This window comes from Artibeus jamaicensis, unplaced genomic scaffold (genome assembly GCF_021234435.1).
Source record: "Artibeus jamaicensis isolate MK-2021 breed Jamaican fruit bat unplaced genomic scaffold, CSHL_Jam_final scaffold_847, whole genome shotgun sequence".
NCBI lineage: Eukaryota > Metazoa > Chordata > Mammalia > Chiroptera > Phyllostomidae > Artibeus > Artibeus jamaicensis.
The window spans coordinates 22,381,103-22,397,603 of NW_026522057.1; the positions used below are offsets into that span (position 1 = coordinate 22,381,103).

The 16,501-nt window shown below is 52.6% G+C and overlaps 2 protein-coding genes and 1 long non-coding RNA gene across 9 annotated transcripts in view; 2 read left to right on the forward strand and 1 right to left on the reverse strand.

The window, feature by feature from the left end:
- Positions 1 to 4,865, forward strand: part of FBXO42 (F-box protein 42) — a 90,248-nt gene extending 85,383 nt beyond the window's left edge. For both annotated transcript variants that reach the window (XM_037146083.2, XM_037146084.2), the window contains one exon: positions 55 to 4,865. In XM_037146083.2, the coding sequence (XP_037001978.2) occupies positions 55 to 1,170 (1,116 nt within the window). In that variant the 3' untranslated portion in view covers positions 1,171 to 4,865. The remainder of the gene's footprint in view (positions 1 to 54) is intronic.
- A 5,194-nt stretch (positions 4,866 to 10,059) lies between these two features.
- On the reverse strand, positions 10,060 to 12,279 carry LOC128626651 (uncharacterized). The gene is made up of 3 exons (XR_008390639.1): positions 12,021 to 12,279; positions 11,311 to 11,393; positions 10,060 to 10,650 (listed from the first exon to the last, which is right to left on the reverse strand). It is a non-coding gene; the product is annotated as an uncharacterized LOC128626651 (long non-coding RNA).
- A 93-nt stretch (positions 12,280 to 12,372) lies between these two features.
- On the forward strand, positions 12,373 to 16,366 carry CPLANE2 (ciliogenesis and planar polarity effector complex subunit 2). Of its 6 annotated transcripts, none has more exons than XM_037146138.2 (6): positions 12,373 to 12,670; positions 12,876 to 13,027; positions 14,087 to 14,239; positions 14,841 to 14,965; positions 15,281 to 15,417; positions 15,634 to 16,366. In XM_037146138.2, the coding sequence occupies exons 1-6, from the start codon at positions 12,642 to 12,644 to the stop codon at positions 15,881 to 15,883; spliced, it is 846 nt and encodes a 281-aa protein (XP_037002033.1). In that variant the 5' UTR covers positions 12,373 to 12,641; the 3' UTR covers positions 15,884 to 16,366. The 6 variants fall into 6 exon arrangements, with proteins under 6 accessions (XP_037002033.1, XP_053516152.1, XP_053516151.1 ...); XM_053660177.1 differs by having other exon boundaries at positions 12,373 to 12,573; XM_053660176.1 differs by having other exon boundaries at positions 12,373 to 12,550.
- The last annotated feature ends 135 nt before the right edge of the window (positions 16,367 to 16,501 follow it).

Genomic DNA, 16,501 nt, shown 5'->3' on the forward strand with positions numbered 1-16,501 from the left:
TGGTTGATGGTTCAATGAATGATCAGAACTGAGCACAAGTCTTTTGCCTTCCAGGTGGGGCAGTGTGTGGTGGTCTTCAGCCAAGCTCCCAGTGGAAGAGCCCCACTCAGCCCCAGTTTGAACTCTCGCCCATCACCTATCAGTGCCACTCCTCCAGCCCTGGTTCCCGAAACCCGAGAGTACCGCTCACAGTCTCCAGTAAGGAGCATGGATGAAGCTCCTTGTGTTAACGGCCGCTGGGGAACACTGAGACCCAGAGCTCAAAGGCAGACCCCCTCAGGTTCCCGGGAAGGAAGCCTTTCCCCAGCCAGAGGAGATGGCTCTCCTGTCCTCAATGGTGGCAGTTTATCTCCAGGAACAGCAGCTGTAGGTGGCTCTTCTTTGGACAGCCCTGTACAGGCCATGTCTCCTAGCACTCCATCTACCACCGAGGGGTATGACCTAAAAATGGGACTTTCTTTGGCCCCTCGACGAGGGTCACTACCAGATCAGAAAGATCTGAGATTGGGATCAATAGATCTAAATTGGGATCTGAAATCCACTTCTAGTAGCAATCACATGGACACTGTGGACAGCAGGACAGCTGGGGGAAGTGTGAGACACCTTCCTGAGCAGGCGAATGGTGTGCATACCCCGCCACACGTGGCCAGTGCCCTTGCAGGAGCCGTCTCCCCAGGTGCCCTGCGTCGGAGCCTAGAAGCCATCAAAGCAATGTCATCCAAAGGCCCCTCAGCCTCCGCGGCACTAAGTCCTCCTCTGGGATCCTCTCCAGGCTCCCCAGGGAGTCAGAACCTGAGCAGCGGAGAAACGGTGCCTATTCCCCGGCCAGGGCCTGCCCAAGGAGATGGACACTCCTTACCTCCTATTGCCCGCCGCCTGGGCCACCATCCTCCACAGTCCCTAAATGTTGGCAAACCCTTGTACCAGAGTATGAACTGCAAGCCCATGCAGATGTATGTGCTGGACATTAAAGACACCAAGGAGAAGGGGCGGGTCAAATGGAAAGTATTTAATAGCAGTTCTGTGGTCGGACCTCCTGAAACCAGCCTGCACACAGTGGTGCAAGGCAGGGGCGAACTCATCATATTTGGAGGACTCATGGACAAAAAACAGAATGTGAAGTACTATCCAAAAACAAACGCCTTGTACTTTGTTCGAGCAAAGAGATAATATGTCGAAACCCCTTTCCCTTTCTGTGGCTTTTAATTTGGAATTTTCCAGCGCGCAAGTGTTCGGACTGAGAACTAGGAAGAACAAAGGACAAAATTACTCCCATAAACCAAAACCCCAGTTCCCAGCCTCACTCACGCCAGGCTGGGATCAGATCTCCACTAAGAAAAAATTATATATAAATATATATTATCTAGCCAACTCTGTTTACAAAGAGGGAGAGATCTCTGTCCTGGTTCAGACAAAATCGTTGCTGTGTTTTAGCAGAGGCTGTGCTGCCTTTTTCTACTTTGCTGGTAACAAGACCAAGAATTTAGGGAACAGACTAATATCAGAACTTTCCTAAAGGAACTGAAGAGCCCGCTGTAAATCTTTATGTGGCCTTCTCAGAGTTAGAGAAAGGAAGGGCACATGGCAGGTGCACCAGCGGAGGTTTCAGATGCGCATGTGTTGGGCACTGGCCGGGTAAAAGTAACCTGTAGAAAGCTGTTCCTCCCCTTCTCTCAGACCACGGAGGACCTGTGGGAACTGCTCTGTGCGGTGGTGTCTTATACCTGGCTCCGTCTGCCCTCTGGGACCAGGGGCAGTTGCCTAGTAAAGGATTTTGGTCCACGCTTGTGTGCCAAGACCCTCGTGAAACAGCGTGTATGCAGCGACACCTGACCACCTAGTGTCTTTCGGTATTTTGAGTGCTCCCTCTGTGTCTTGGAAAACATTTCAGTGTCTAATTGTGGAATTTCCTGACAATCGTACTTGATTGCAAGTTGCCAAAAACCACACTTGTTCTCCTTTTCCTCCCCTTAAAACTTGATCTTCAGAAGCTGCCTTTCTTTTCTTCTTCTTTTTTTTTTTTTTTTGCATATGGAGATTTTTTTTTTAAGCTCTAAAACCTTTTTCACTTTTTGTTTCTTTTATTAAGCTCAAGTGCCCAGAGAGATCTCTTGAAATATTTCTGGAATGCTTTCTCTGGTGTCACCAAGGGGCTGGTAGGGAATTTCAAGATGCCAGTGTCATGAGAGAGCCTTGAAGCATCGTCTACTATTTTTTTCTTATGAGCTGCTTTTTACTTCCAAAGCACAGTGGACACCCATCAACAGTTCCTTCTAGAAATTACTTTTGCCCTTGTTGTGACATGCATTTTTCTGCCTGGCTATTACCCAGTGATTGGATTGAGTATCACGAGGCTTGACCTCTTCGATACATGCTTGACCTTGGGAGCAGTTCCTTCTTTGTGATTATCTTGTTCCTGTGTCACTCAGACAAGGCTTGGGTTTTTTTTTTTGTTTGTTTTGTTTTTTTATGTCATTTCTGAGATAAGTTGCAACCACCTGGGGAATTTCTTTGGTTGGTACAGGAAGTTAACATGGTCTCTGAAACCATGGCCTGGACACATTGGAACCACTTCAGTGTGGATTTTTGATAATTTCTCATGACTTCTCATCAATGAAAAGAGGATTTATTTTGTCTTTTAACATTTAAATTTCAAAACATTGCATTTTCCATCTCCGCACTCTCCTTTTTCTTGTCATCATTTCCCAAGCACAGCCCGTGGCTGGCCCTGGGTCCTGGCTTTCAGCCTGCACTCAGCAGTCTGTCTGTAGGTGTGTTTGCTCCCGTTACATTACGTCATGTCCAGTCCTCTCCCCTAACCATTAGCTTTTACAGTGTGGTCTTGGTGGGAAAGCCCCTCTGGTGCCAGGCCCAGGGAAGGGCCCGCTCACACAAAGGGGCGTGTGTTCCCTTAGATGAGAGGACTATCACGTGCCTACTTACTCTGGTGTCCTACTGCTCCTAGCTCAACACATAGCTTTCCAGACTCTGCTCCAGGGCTGCTGCCGGTCCTTTTTTGGCAAAGACTGTTAGATCATGTGGGGTCCTTCCTCACAAGAGAAAGCTGGCCCGAAAGATTATCTATTTTGGCATTACTGCTGTTGCTGAACCTTCTGTAGGACATCACCTTTGTACATGGAACAGTGCCTCCAAACTCAGTTCCCATTTAAATACAAAGTATTTGGAAGCCTGAAAGCGCAGAATCCCAACTTTGTAATCTTTCCTTTTGTCCCGTGGCCTTCCTAAGCCAGCTGTTAACTTGTTGATTCCTTCTGCTTTCCCCAAGTAGGCAGGTAACAGGATTCCTTTAGAAGGTAGCCCGGCTCCTCGGAACTCCCTGGCATCCCAGTACTGCTCGCACCCTCGGAACCAGACCGTCTGTTTACAGCTCCTCAAGAAAAACCTGCCTCGTGTCTACCCAGTGGTGTTGGCTTTGGTGGCTCTGGGGCACCGAGTACATGTACCTTGGGAGAGTGACTCAGCACAGTCAAGGGGATGACCTCCTCGCCCCGAGAAGCCGCACGTGCAGCGGAACTTCAGGCATCTCAGCCGAGGTCACCGTTTCCACAGCTCCTTGGATGCTTCGGGCAGATCTGATTTAACCACATCTCCGGTTTTGACATGATGCCAATTTTGTCTTAAAACTTACTGAGAAAAATGAGACAAAATATTTTTGTTAAGCCCTCAGGAGCACCTAAAGGAAATATTTATCAGTATTTAAGTATTTAAAGTACATTTTGTTTCTACTTGAAGCTTTAACCCCTTCCATTCCTGCAAGTGTGCCTTTGAGAGCCCCCGTGTCATACTGACTTCCCCGGCCACCTCGTTGACCTCAAGCAAGAGTCTGAGTCTCTTCCCACCCTCTTGAACAGAGCTTCCTGTTTTCTCATGTTGCAGTCTGGGCAGCAGAGAGGGTTCTGTATTTTTGTTCATATTTTCACCCTTATTCTACATTTGGGTGTTGGGCTCCACAACCTCCACCTACCCCACATTTTGGGAGCACAAATTAGGTGTTGAAAAAGCTTAAATTTAGTTGTAAGGCCCTACTGGGCTTATTCTCTTCCCTGCCCTCTGTGGATTGATTTGATTTTAATGTTTGAGTTTTATATCAAGAGCTGAAACTATGAACTATCCTAAGAACTGTGTTGGAACTCTTCAAAATTTTTTAAAGGGAGAAAAAAAACAACTGAAGAAATCTTGACTTTGGAGGACAGAAAGCCACCAGCTGATGGAGAATAAAGGGATGCCGCCCTTCCTTTTCACTGTATCTTCCTGGGTTTCCTTCTGCTTTGCTTCCTTCCCCTTAAAAGTGATGTTCCTGATCGGGTTGTCCGTCCTTGTCCGTGTGGCGATCCTGGCATGGCAATGTGCTCTGCTCTGCGTTATCTGTGGTCTCTGGCCAGCGTGCAAGTCAGTGGGGAGGAGCGAACACCACCCCGGGGCACGGAAGCTGGATTCTGTGGCCTGGGTCCCGTGCAGCCTCCCCACAAACTACAGAAGGCATGTTTGCATGGTCACCAGTACGTGGCTCCCTCTCACCATGGTCATTGTCAAATCAGAGCAAATCCGAGGCTTTGCCTCCATCTCTACTCTACTCTCCTTGCTCTGCTCCCCTCCCACCAACCAGGGTTCTTGCCAGCGCACACCTGGTGTGCCCCGGCGAAGCTGGTGCTGAGCGATGTTTCCCACAAAACTCAGGGGTCCCGGGTGGCTTACCCTGAGAGGATCATTTTAGGCACATACTTGTGTAAGAATGAAAAGTGGATATGATTTCATTGATATTTAAATCTCTGCCAATTTCATTTTTTTGTTGTTTTCCCCTGATGACTTTTTAGCAATTTAACTAATAAAACAAAATAGACAGAGTCGTCTTAACTATTTTATTGGTAGAAAAGAACCAAAGCCGTGACGGAAAGTAAGCGAAGTTGGAAAGCTGTTTCTTCAGGAGGGTTGTGTGCTGGGTGGAGGTGGAGAGGTGCTCCAAGGACTTGGTGTTTCAGAGCCTCAGTGCCCCCTGCAGTGGAGACCCAGGCGAGCTCCTGAGCTTGGAGCAGGGACCCCGGGGCCAGCCTGACTGACATCTACACCATCGCTGGCCTTCTGACAGAGGCGGGGATAGGAGGCTCCAGGATCTGGAAACCACATAGAGAGTGGTGCCTGGGAACGCCACCCTGAAGCCCTAGAGGCCTGGGCTCTACTTACAGTTCAACCTTGGATACAAACTTCCTCACCCATGAATATAGTTGTTTCTCTCTTACAGCTTCATGAGAATTAATTGAAGTCGGATATGAAAAGCACTATATGCCAGTACCTGGCATATAGTAGGTGTTCAAAAAATGGTGGGTCTCTTATTTATAATTGGCCCTTGAGGATGATATGGGACCTTGAAGGAACGGGCTGAGCTCAGTGTGGGAGTTGTTAGGCACGTGCCCGTACTAAGGATTGTGCATGTCTGCAGTTGTCGGGGTCATCTTTTAGATGTCGTGAGAACCTCAGAGGCCTTTGCCTCTCGAGAGCAGTAAGTAGCAGCTGCTGCCATAAATCAGGTCAGAATTGTCTGTTGTTTAATCTCCCTTTCAGGCTTTATTCTTTGCCAATCACATTCGGCCTCTGGTACATTCTTTGCCTGGATTCAAAGGTACATTTAGTTTGCTTTCAGTTTGGAAGTATCAGTTGGGAGCTGATGACATGAGTCTGCCTACTTGTGTGGGGACCTAGGAGGAGCCAGGCGCTGCAGGGCAGGCGGCAAAGAGCTCGGAAGCGGTTGGCTGAGTACGTGTAGGTTTCTTAGGCCCCTGGGGCTTTGTGCTGAGTGGTTTCATTCTCACTCAGCACACATGGGTCATCACCCTATTCCAGGCCCAGTTTTTGTAGGCCTACAGCTCCTGTCCCAAGCTGCCCGATGACACTTTGATTTCTTTTATTTTTTAGAGAAGAGAGGGAAAGAAGTCAATATGTGAGAGACGCATCAACTGATTGCCTCTTGCATGCACCCCAACCAGGACTTGCCAGCAACCCAGTCATGTGGCCTGACTGGGAATTGAACCAGTGGCCTTTTGCTTTGCAGGACAATGCTCAACCAACTGAGCCACACGGGCAAGGGCAAAACTTTGATTTCTAACAATGTGGTCTGATGCTGGCCACGCTGTTTTTTGTACTTTAAGGCACACAGCAAAGTAGAATGTGATGTGAGGAAGGGCCTTGGGTGCAAAGGGCCTGGCACCATGTGCTGACAGCCACTGTGTTGGCAGTGATGGAGGTAGAGGTCAAGTGGGTAGAAGCCCTAGGGACGAGATTTCAGGGTCATTGGGAAGAGCTTTGTTAGTTCTGTGTAACAGGTGGAATTCAAGCGCTGCCTAGATCATCAGTCTATGAGATGGTCAGTACATAGGGTGCCAGGGGTGGTTGGTGGTCCTGGAAAAGAGGCAAACATCAGTGCCTGGGAAGACCCTCCGTGCCCAGCCTTCAGGGCAGGTTGGTCCTGTGAGCCTTCCTACAGCATGCTGACTCCATCTGTCCGAGCCAGAGGCTGTTATGAGCTTGCCGTGTTGTGAAGGCAATCAGGACATGAAGACAGTGTAGTGATCAGCCCCAGGTCAGAGGGCGTGTGGGAGCAGAGAAGAGGGGACTTGCTGACTGGGGGAGAAACCTTAATGTTGAGAACACAGCTCAGAGATGGTCCACACCTCACCTAAGGCCTTGCAGGAGTTGGCAGCCACTGCTTTCCCATGCAGGCCCAGCACAGCACTCCCTGGCCACTCACGTGGGTACCAAAGGACCAGAGGCCTGTGAACATTTAGGTCTAAGCTACGGCACCCAGCTGGGGAAAAGGCAGTTCCAGACTGTCCTTTCTCCTCGGGCCTTAGCACCTCCTCTCCAGCTGGCTGTTTTGGAAGGCAGTGCAGGAATCACTAACTCAAACAGGGGTCACAGACTCTGTACATGTCACTACCCCAGTAGCTCTTCGGCCCAAGACAGCCTAATCCGGGCTTTGAGCACCCTCAGGCCCAGGCAGGACAGGAGGCATCACCTGCACATCCGGCAGGCTGGCCTGATCATAGTGCTGTTGCCCATGACCAGGGTGTACCCTGGCTTTTCTGTGCCTCCCCACCTCCCCCAGGTAGAGGGGAGCATGCCCAGCTGAGGTCTGCCTTCTGTTCTGTGGCCGTAACTATCCCCTACAGTCTCTACAATGTACCAACAAAAGCAGTTTAGCATTCTTGTGGATTCCTTGTGGATTTAGCTGGAACCAGCAGTAATTGTTCATGTAGGAAATGGATGTGATTCCCCAAAATACCACCTGGGGGCACCCTGTGAAAGGTTTTTGAGTCCCGGGTACTCTGTCAAAGGCAGCCTTAAGGAGAAACAAGGTGCTGGAGGAGAAAAATGCCCATTTTCCCCCGACCTCTGTTGGTGAAGCTTGGGTAGGACCACTTCTCTGGCCTCTACCATGCTTCTGAGCACCATTGCCAGGCTGGCCCGCCTGCCCTCTCTGCCCCCTCCCCCACCTGTGGGAAAGCCGTTTCCCCCAAGGGGCTGGGCTCAGGGCCCAGGCCCTGTCAGCAGGCACAAAGCAAAGCTGATGGTTTAGTTAAATGTCTGAAAGGCTGGTAGAGTGTGCCATGCCCCCACCAGGGAACTTGTCTGCAGGAAGGCGCAGGGCCAGGTCTTACCAGGCAGAAGTCTGGGAGGAAGAAGGAAGGAAGCTCCTGCCCTAGAGCTGAGGGTCCCGGGCTGCTGCCCACCCATAGGAAGACCAGGAGAGCCCAGGACTAGCTGGGGGATTGTTCACTCTCAGTGCGCATGCCCTAAGCATGTCCTGAGCCCTGGGGCAGGGAGACACGCAGCCATTACTCTGGACACAGTGGGAAGCCACCAGAGGGTTTTAAGCTGGCGAGTGACACAGGAGGCCATCCGGGTCAAGGACACAAACCTGGCTGCTGAGCCCTGAGCCCAGGCCTCGCACACTGCAGCCTCAAGAACTCCCTGGGCATGATCTGGCAGTTCCAAACCCAAATCCTGTGTTTAAAAATGGAATCTGGACATCTTTAATCTGCCCCGCCTCTCTACCCTGCTGCCCTGCTTCTCCGTGTAGTGGCCTAGTTCTTTGATTTTATTCCCAGCAGCGTGTGGAATACCCAAGGGCAAGGTCAGAGTCTCTTTCATTATTTCCTACCAGTGTCCAGCCTGAGCAGGGAGTGCTCATAAATATCCAACAAATACATGTCCTAGCCCACTCAGGCCAGGAATAACCACGCCGCTTCCTCACTGGTCCTTCCGGGGTCACCCTCTGCAGGCCCTTCTCCACGCTGTAGCCCTAGCCAGTTGTCAGTCAACACATTTTTATACAGTTTTCACTATATGTCAGATTTCTAGGAAGTATGGGTTATTATAGGCTGAGTTATCCCCCCCCCCGGGAAAATTGAAATGTTGAAGTCCTGACCCCAGTACCTCAGTATATGATCACATTCACATGGGAGCTTTGCTGGGGTGATTAAAGTAAAAGCGGGTCATTGGGGTGGGCTCTAAACCAATACGACTGCTGTCCTAATAGGAGGAGAAAATCTGGACACAGACTCGTACAAAGGACAGGCGATGCGAAGACACCCACCCGCTACAGAGGCAGGCAGCCCTGGAGCAGATTTTCCCTCTGCCCCCAGAAGGACTAGCCCCACCAACACCTTGACCTCCAGCTTCTAACCTCCAGGACTGCATGCATTTCTGAAGCCAGCCTGTGGTCCTCTCTAGGGAAGTAACACAGGGATATGACAACAAAAGCCTTGGCCAGTGTCCTCAAGCTTATGTCCAGGTGAGAGAGACAGACAATACATTTTAAAATGTCAAGGACAAGAACAGGGTGGTGTGAGAGAGCAAGCCTGGGGCAAATCCTGGAGCAGAGGTGGGAAGACCTCTCTGTGCAGCCACATTGGGCCTGAGACCTGAGTGGGGGAAGCAGGTACCCATATGAGTTACTGGGGCTGGTGTGGGGAGTGGCAGGTGCCAGAGACTGCAAGGCAGAGGCCCTACAGGGGCACAGGACAAGGAGAAGAAGGTGGCAGTTGGAATGAAAAACAAGAGATCAGGGGCCAGTCACAGAAGGCCTTGAAGGCATGGCATTTGGGTTTTATTCTGAGCACAGTGAAGACCCTAATCACGGGGGTGGTACTGCCAGATTTACGTTTGACACCAGCACTCCGGCCCTCGTGTGGCATCCCAGAGGGCAAGCAGGGCAACTCCAATGGAAGCAGCTGCCGGGGCCAGGCAAGAGGTGAAAACAAATCTGACCGAGGCCTTTCTCCACTGACCTCCGCCCACCTGGGAAGCCCACCACTCCTGCCCCTACCATCCAGGGCCTCGGCTAGTGTGAGAGTCTGCCCACTTGGGCCACTACTGGCAGCTGGTGACTGTGTCCCTATCTTAGTAAGTCCTCCCTTCAAGACCTTGTGAGGCCTTGCTCAGGAGGTGTTCAATCAACATGGGGGAAGGACCAGACAGTGAAGAAAAGAGTGGACTAATCAAAAGGTTCTACCCTCGAGGGGCCTTTAGGCAGATAGTCACCTGCTTCACTGAGGCCCCAAGAGGAGAAATAACTTGCTTAAGGGGATGTACTACTTAGAGGTCAAGGGGGCACAGGTGAGGGCAACTCACTAGACCAACATAGATTCATGAGCATCCTTCTGAAACTCAGTTCTGACCACCTCACTGCTAGGTCCCACCTGCTGACTGGCCTCATGTCCCCAGCAGCAGTTTATCTAAATTAGGTTTGTGGACCCTATCATGGCCTGAATTGTATACCTGCCACTAAATCTACATGTCAAAGCCCTAAACCCCAGTATGACTTATTTGGAGGTAGAGCCTTCAAGGAGATACAAGGTTAAATGAGGTAGTAATTGTGGGGCCTTAATCCAGTATCACTGGTATCCTTATAAAAAGGGGAAGAGAGTGCATGCACATGCCCTGGCCAGGTAGCTCAGTTGTTTGGAGCATCATCCTGATGCACTAAGGTTGCGGGTTCGATCCCTGGTCAGGGTATATACAAGAATCAACCAATAAATGCATGAATACGTGGAACAACAAACTGATGTTTCTCTCTCTCTCAAATCAATAAGATTATTTTTTTTAAAAAAAGACTGTGTGCACAGAGGAAAGGCTACATGAGGAAACAATGAGAGGGCTGCCTCCTACAAGCCAGAAGGAAAGGCCTCACCAGAAACCAACCCTGCTGGCAACTTGATCTTGCATTCTAGCTGCCAAACTGTGAGAAAGTAAATTGTTGTTTAAGCCACCCAGTCCGCGGCAATCTGGTACGGCAGCCCTAGCAGACTGGCACAGAGCTTAGCTTCCCGAGACTGCCCAATGCTCTTGTAACAGGTGCAGGCACAGAAACCCATCTGATGCCCTGGAACAGAATCTCTGGGGGACAGAGCCCAAGAACCCATGTTTTGAACAGTCTCCCGATGCTCCCTATAGTGTCCCCTCCAGGAGCCCCCGAGGGCAGTCAAGACTGATTCCTGAGACTAACCCTCTGGCCACCGGCTCTGACCACCAGCCTCCCTCCCTGTGCATGGGAAGACTTCACATTTGGCCTCCAGGTTAACAGGCAAGCTCATTCTTCCAAGTGGCTTCATTTCCTCACTCTCCCCGAGTCCGCTGCAAGGCAAGCCAGCACAGGGCTGTGTGTGAGGTCTGGGCACCCAGAGGTGGGTCAGTCCTGAGCCCTGCCACGGAGGCACTGTTGGCCCATGGAGAGGCCACAGCTGCGGAGTGCCCTGACTTCGGGCAGATCCGGCGAGGGCCACAGGAAGGGGACCGAGTGACCTGAGGGTGTGGGCCAGTTGCAAGCACAGAATCCTGTAGACGTGGTTATTCGTTTGCTGTATCCCTGCCCAGCTGCAGTGGCAGCAAGTTGAGGGAGGTGCTCTGTCTTCCACATCCTTGTCCCCTCCACCCCACTGGACATAATGGGGCCCCATGATTGGTGGGACTGTGGTCCTGTGGCTGTTGCCAGCTTTACTAGGAACAGCCCTCCTAGGGGCTGGGGCAAAGTTGTTGTTGTTTTTTAAATTTAAAAAAATTATTTATAGACAGAGGGGAAGGGAGGGAGAAAGACAGGGAGAGAAACATCACTGTGATTGCCTCTCGTGCACCCCCTACTGGGGACCACAACCCAGGCATGTGTCCTGACTGGAAATTGAACCCACAACCCTTTGGTTCGCAGGCCTGCGCTCAACCCACTGAGCTACAGCAGGCAGGGTGGCTGTAGAAAAGTTCGAAAAACAAAAGACCCAACCTGGCTGAACAGATACATACTTCAGAGTTCTGAGTCCAGTGTTCCCACTGACCGGCTGTGTGGTGTGGCCTCAGACAATCACGCTGTCTCTGAGCTTCCTCAGCTGTGAAAAAAAGAGGGATGATAATGTCTCCTACACAGGCTTCTGTATAGAGTTAAATGAGGCAACCTCTGTACAGCTCCCACTGTCTGGCACTTAGTTGGCCTTTAGTAAAGGTCAACTCATAGGCTATTCCTTACATAACAGTGATTTGCCCTACCTGAAGGCATTGTAAGAGGACACGGGTAAAAAATTAAGTGTCATAGCCAACCTCTCCGTAATGACCCACAAGCACCCTGTCCAGCTAAACAGGCATTTACTGAGCACACGCCTTCAGGTGGTTGGAGCCCAGTGCCCAATGTTGGAACGGTGTGGAAGGGTTTATGGCCTCAGCGCTGAACTGTCAGCTCCAGCAGGGCAGGGACTTCTGGTTTGCCCATGTATTCCCAGCAGCTAGCCCAGGCTGAGCACAGAGTAGGTGCTCAGTAATTACTTGTTGAATGAATGGGGTGAATCATTCAATCAACAAATGACTGGCAAGTACAATCCAGTGGGACTCATATTTGAAGATCTTGAGCAAATCCCTTGATCTCTCTGGGCCGCTTTTCCCCCCCATCCGTGAAGGCGGAGGTGTGCAGCTCATCTCAAGGTCCTGCCCAGCAGGATCCGTAGAGTAGAGATAGCACTTACTGAGCATCACTGTGGACCGCCCACTGGTGTAGAGAACCCGAGGAGGTAATAGTATTTCGCCTTCACTTCATAGAAGAGGGAAGTGGCGCAGAGAGGCAGTGGACCCTCTCTCCTCCTGGAGAAGGGGGATTTAATTCAGTTTTAGAGAAACAACTGGGGCTCCGACTAAGCGACCCGAGGAGAAGAGGACCCCTGGTAGGAGGGGTCCCGTCCCAGGTGCGTGGCATTAGTAGCTCATGCTGGAGAGACCACCCCTGCTCCAAACTCTGCAACCCAACTCCGCCCCCTGGTGTCATGACAACAGCCACGCAAGCGCCTCCTGTTCCGGCGCCTGGCCGAAGCCGGCCCCTACGCCGGGCGGAAGCTGGCTGGGAGGGCTGGGTGGCGGGAGCTCGGATAGAACTTTTAAAGGACCTTCACTACACTGGCCTGTTCGCCCTAGGGGACTGCTGATTGTGAGGGTTGGCTGGCCCTGGGATTCAGTATCAAGGAGGCGGAGGAAAAGCAAGTCCGTGTGACTCCTCCCAGAGGTGACCAGGGAGAGAGGAGCTGTGTAAATACCCTCAGGGCAATAAATAAGGTGGCTGCCGCCCACCCGGGAGCAATATGGGGTAGAAGACTATGGAATTGTACCTTCTGGGTAATAAGAGGTAGACGGGGATGAGTAATCACTACCCCCCCCCCGCCCCCGACAGTGAAACGGAGGGTGGACTCCCAAAATGGTAATTGGGATAATAAGGAGGCCGGTGCTCCAGACTGCTTCACCACCCAAGGAGGGAGCAAGCCACACGGCAGATGAAGAGGGCTCACAGGTCCAGCTTGGAGCAGTCACCCTGTCCCTTCCCTTGCTTTCAGCGTTCTGCCATCTCCCTGCCCCATCGTCGGGTGCCCAGCCATGGCCAGACCACCGACCCCGGGCTCGGTGATCGTCCCAGACTGGCATGAAAGCACCGAGGGCAAGGAGTACCTGGCCTGCATCCTGCGCAAGAGCCGCCGGCGGGTGTTTGGTAAGTCCTCTCAACTCCCTACACCCCAAACCTGGCACCTGCTATTCCTTAGGGAGAACAGTGTCACCTGTCACTCCCTTGGGGGAGCGGAGAATCAGGGCAGCGAGGGCCCGCCACACTGCACTCTCCAGGCTTGAGGACTGGACTATCCGCGAGGCCTCCCCAAAATCTGCTAAGAGCTAATTCCATCATCAGAGCCAGGAACACGGAAACAGGCGGAACCCTGCCAGGAACTACTGTTACCAGAGAGGCTGTTGACTGAGCCCCCATCCTGTGCCAGGCCCTCTGCTGGGCACTTTGCACAGTAGACTCCCATTTCCCTTCTCACAGCATCTCTTACAGACTCATTAAGGCTCGTGAGCAGACACAAGCCTCTTTCATATCCTGCTGTCTCCAGGCTTAGCCACTCATGTTCCCTGGGATGAAGCCCAAGCCCCCAGGCCAGGCTGGGCGGGGCTGGTGAAGCAGCTAGCGGCAGCCGTGAGAGTCCAGCTCTGCCCAGGAAAAACAACGCCCCAAAAGGCCTAAAACCGGAGAATGGGAGGGCAACCCACAATTGAGGACTTTGAGGTCCTATGTCTACAGACGTATCACCATTTAGACTTGACTTTTGCAAGTTTTAAAACGAAAACATTCATAAAGCTCTTGCTGTATTAGCTCTAAGGAGTATATAGTAATTGAGAATACTTCTGCTGATATTTCTCTACTAAAGAAAGAATTATGAAACACCTTGCCTTTATCTGGGAGAAATCTAGAGCATTAATGACAAAGAAATCCAGAACACGTGATAATAATACCAATAAAAGCCACCTCATGCATCACACTTAAAAAATGGTGTCATCTGAAGCGGGCCTTGGCCCAGCTGGCAGAGCACAGGCATTCCCTGCGGAGCAGCGTGTCCAGGGGCGCTGCTGGTGTCCCGGCCTCGGTAACGAGCAGAGAGGGCCACAGATGGCTGGCACTGAAAAAGCCCTTAGAGATGAGGTTGTGCCCCCAGGGTCTGATTGGGCAAGACCAGGTGGGACAACCTGACCCCACAGGGCTCCCTCCTTGCCCCAGGGCTACTGGAGCGACCAGTGCTGCCCCCAGCCGTGGCCATTGACACGGCCAGCTATAAGATCTTCGTGTCTGGGAAGAGTGGTGTGGGCAAGACGGCACTGGTGGCCAAGCTAGCTGGCCTGGAGGTGCCCGTGGTACACCATGAGACCATCGGTGAGTCCCTCCTTGGAGGCCTTCCCCAGGGTGGAGGGAGACTGTCCCTGGACCACAGGCCCAGGGTTTGAACCAGCCCCACCATTGACCCTACAGGCTTGGGAAGTCGAGTGCCCTCTCTGAGCTGATTTTGGCTCCTCCATCCAACAGGGATGGCAGTACCAATCCCGTGGGGTTGTTGGGAGGCTGGTGCTAGAGATGGTGGTGGTAACATGCCTAGCATGGAGCTGGTGCAAAATAGGTGCTCAGGAAACATCTTTGCTTGTTTCCTTCCCCTGGGTGTTGATTGGGCATCACGTTGCAACATCCTCCTGTATCCCGGGACCTTTGGGTCCCCTTGTACATGTGAGTGAAGCTTCACTGTCCTGGCTGGGGCTCGGGCTGTATCTCCCTGCTAGGCCAGTGGCTCCTCCAGGGCAGGTCAGGTTCCCTCGTCAGACTGAGAATGCTCCTGGGTCAGGGACTCTGCCTCCCCACCACCCCCCCAGCAGACTCCGACCCCCCAGGGCAGGGACGCAGTCTTCCTGTTTCTTCCCGGGGCCCCCAACCTCTCTCCACCTCTGCCTCTCCTATGCTAAGTGGCTGACCCCGGCCTCCCCAGGCATCCAGACCACTGTGGTATTCTGGCCGGCCAAGCTGCAGGTCAGTGACCGGGTCATCATGTTCCGCTTTGAGTTCTGGGACTGTGGCGAGTCTGCACTGAAAAAATTCGATCACATGCTGCCGGTGAGCAGGAGGGGGGCCTGGGTGGGTCCCGGAGGGGCTGCTTGTCTGGGGTGGGCCTCTGAGTCCAGGTGTCGGAGCCCAGCCTGCCGAGTTTGCAGGAGCCAGAATTGGGCATAAATGGGCTGAGGGTACTGCCCCAGCGGGGCAAGCTCTGAGCTTGCAGTGGGGACTGGATCCCAGCCTGAGCTCTGCCCTGGGACCAGCCACTCACTCCTCTGGGCCTCAGTTTCCCAGTCTGTAAAAGTTGGGCCCTGCAGCTGATGGGAGGGTTCTGGTCCCATGATTACTGCCTTGGATTGGCCTCTCCATCCCCAGGCTTGTAAGGAGAAAACAGATGCTTTCCTATTCCTGTTCTCTTTCACCGACCGTGCCTCCTTCGAAGACCTCCCTGGACAGCTGACCCGAGTTGCAGGCGAGGCCCCTGGTGTTGTCAGGATGGTCATTGGCTCTAAGTATCCTTTGGGTGGCCCCTAGGATGGTCAGGGGCCACACTTGGCAAGACATGGACCCTGCCCCTGCCCCGCCATGGGATCCAGTCCCACAGGCTTTATTTTCAAGACTGCAGCTGGACCTCCTCCAGACCCTGGGTCTGGGGCTCCAGGGAGGAGGGAGAAGGCTGGGTTTGATGGGGTGGTTAGCAGAGACGCCTGACCTTGACCCTCCTCCAGATTTGACCAGTACATGCACACAGACGTGCCTGAGCGCGACATCACGGCCTTCAGGCAGGCCTGGGAGCTGCCCCTCCTACGGGTGAAGAGTGTGCCGGGGCGGCGGCTGGCTGATGGGCGCACGCTGGATGGGCGGGCCGGGCTGGCCGATATTGCCCACGTGCTTAATAGCCTGGCAGAGCAGCTGTGGCACCAGGACCAGGTGGCAGCTGGCCTGCTCCCTAACCCCCCAGAAGACACACCCAGCTGACATGAGTGGGCACATGTGGTCCCTCCTCCCAGGTCTCAGGTGACCCGGAGCAGGAGACAGGATCCAGTCCTAGGGCTGGGACAGGGATAGTGATCTCCTGAGGATTGGCCGGGGAGGCTGGTGGCCTGTAAAGACTCTGCCCCAGCAGCACTTTGCAGAATCCGTGGCAGTGCGGTGGGTACATGGGCTTCCCAGGGTGGTGGTCGGAGGCCCTCTGCCTTCTCCCAGGGCCCTGGGGTTCCAGGCTCTGGAAACTGAGGAATCAAATAGGCAGGGCCCCCGGACTGTAGCATCTCCACCAACCTGCTGTCCCTCCCCTTCTGTAGCAGATGGGGAGGGTGACAGGGGAGAAGGTGTGGCTCAGGTGAGCCATGGACCTGAAGTGACTTCAACTGAGAGCTCGTATTACAGGGTGGGGAAAAAATAGGTTTACAGTTGTTTGTGCGGAAAACGATACAATAACTAGTAAATAATAATATAAGAATAAACTGTTTCACATATTCACAACTGTCAGAGGTTGAACTCTCTCGAAGTTTTATTCATGTTTACATCTTACCTCAGGTGGAGGGGACAGTGGCCGTGGGGGGTCTCTGCTGCATGCACTCATTCAGAGACCCG

Bases quoted from the DNA above. Each gene is read 5' to 3' on its own strand.
- CPLANE2 (XM_037146138.2), top strand. From the start codon at position 12,642: ATGGAATTGTACCTTCTGGGTAATAAGAG. The intron at 12,671-12,875 runs GTAGACGGGGAT...CCTTGCTTTCAG, and splicing joins TACCTTCTGGGTAATAAGAG to CGTTCTGCCATCTCCCTGCC. The intron at 15,418-15,633 runs GTATCCTTTGGG...ACCCTCCTCCAG, and splicing joins AGGATGGTCATTGGCTCTAA to ATTTGACCAGTACATGCACA.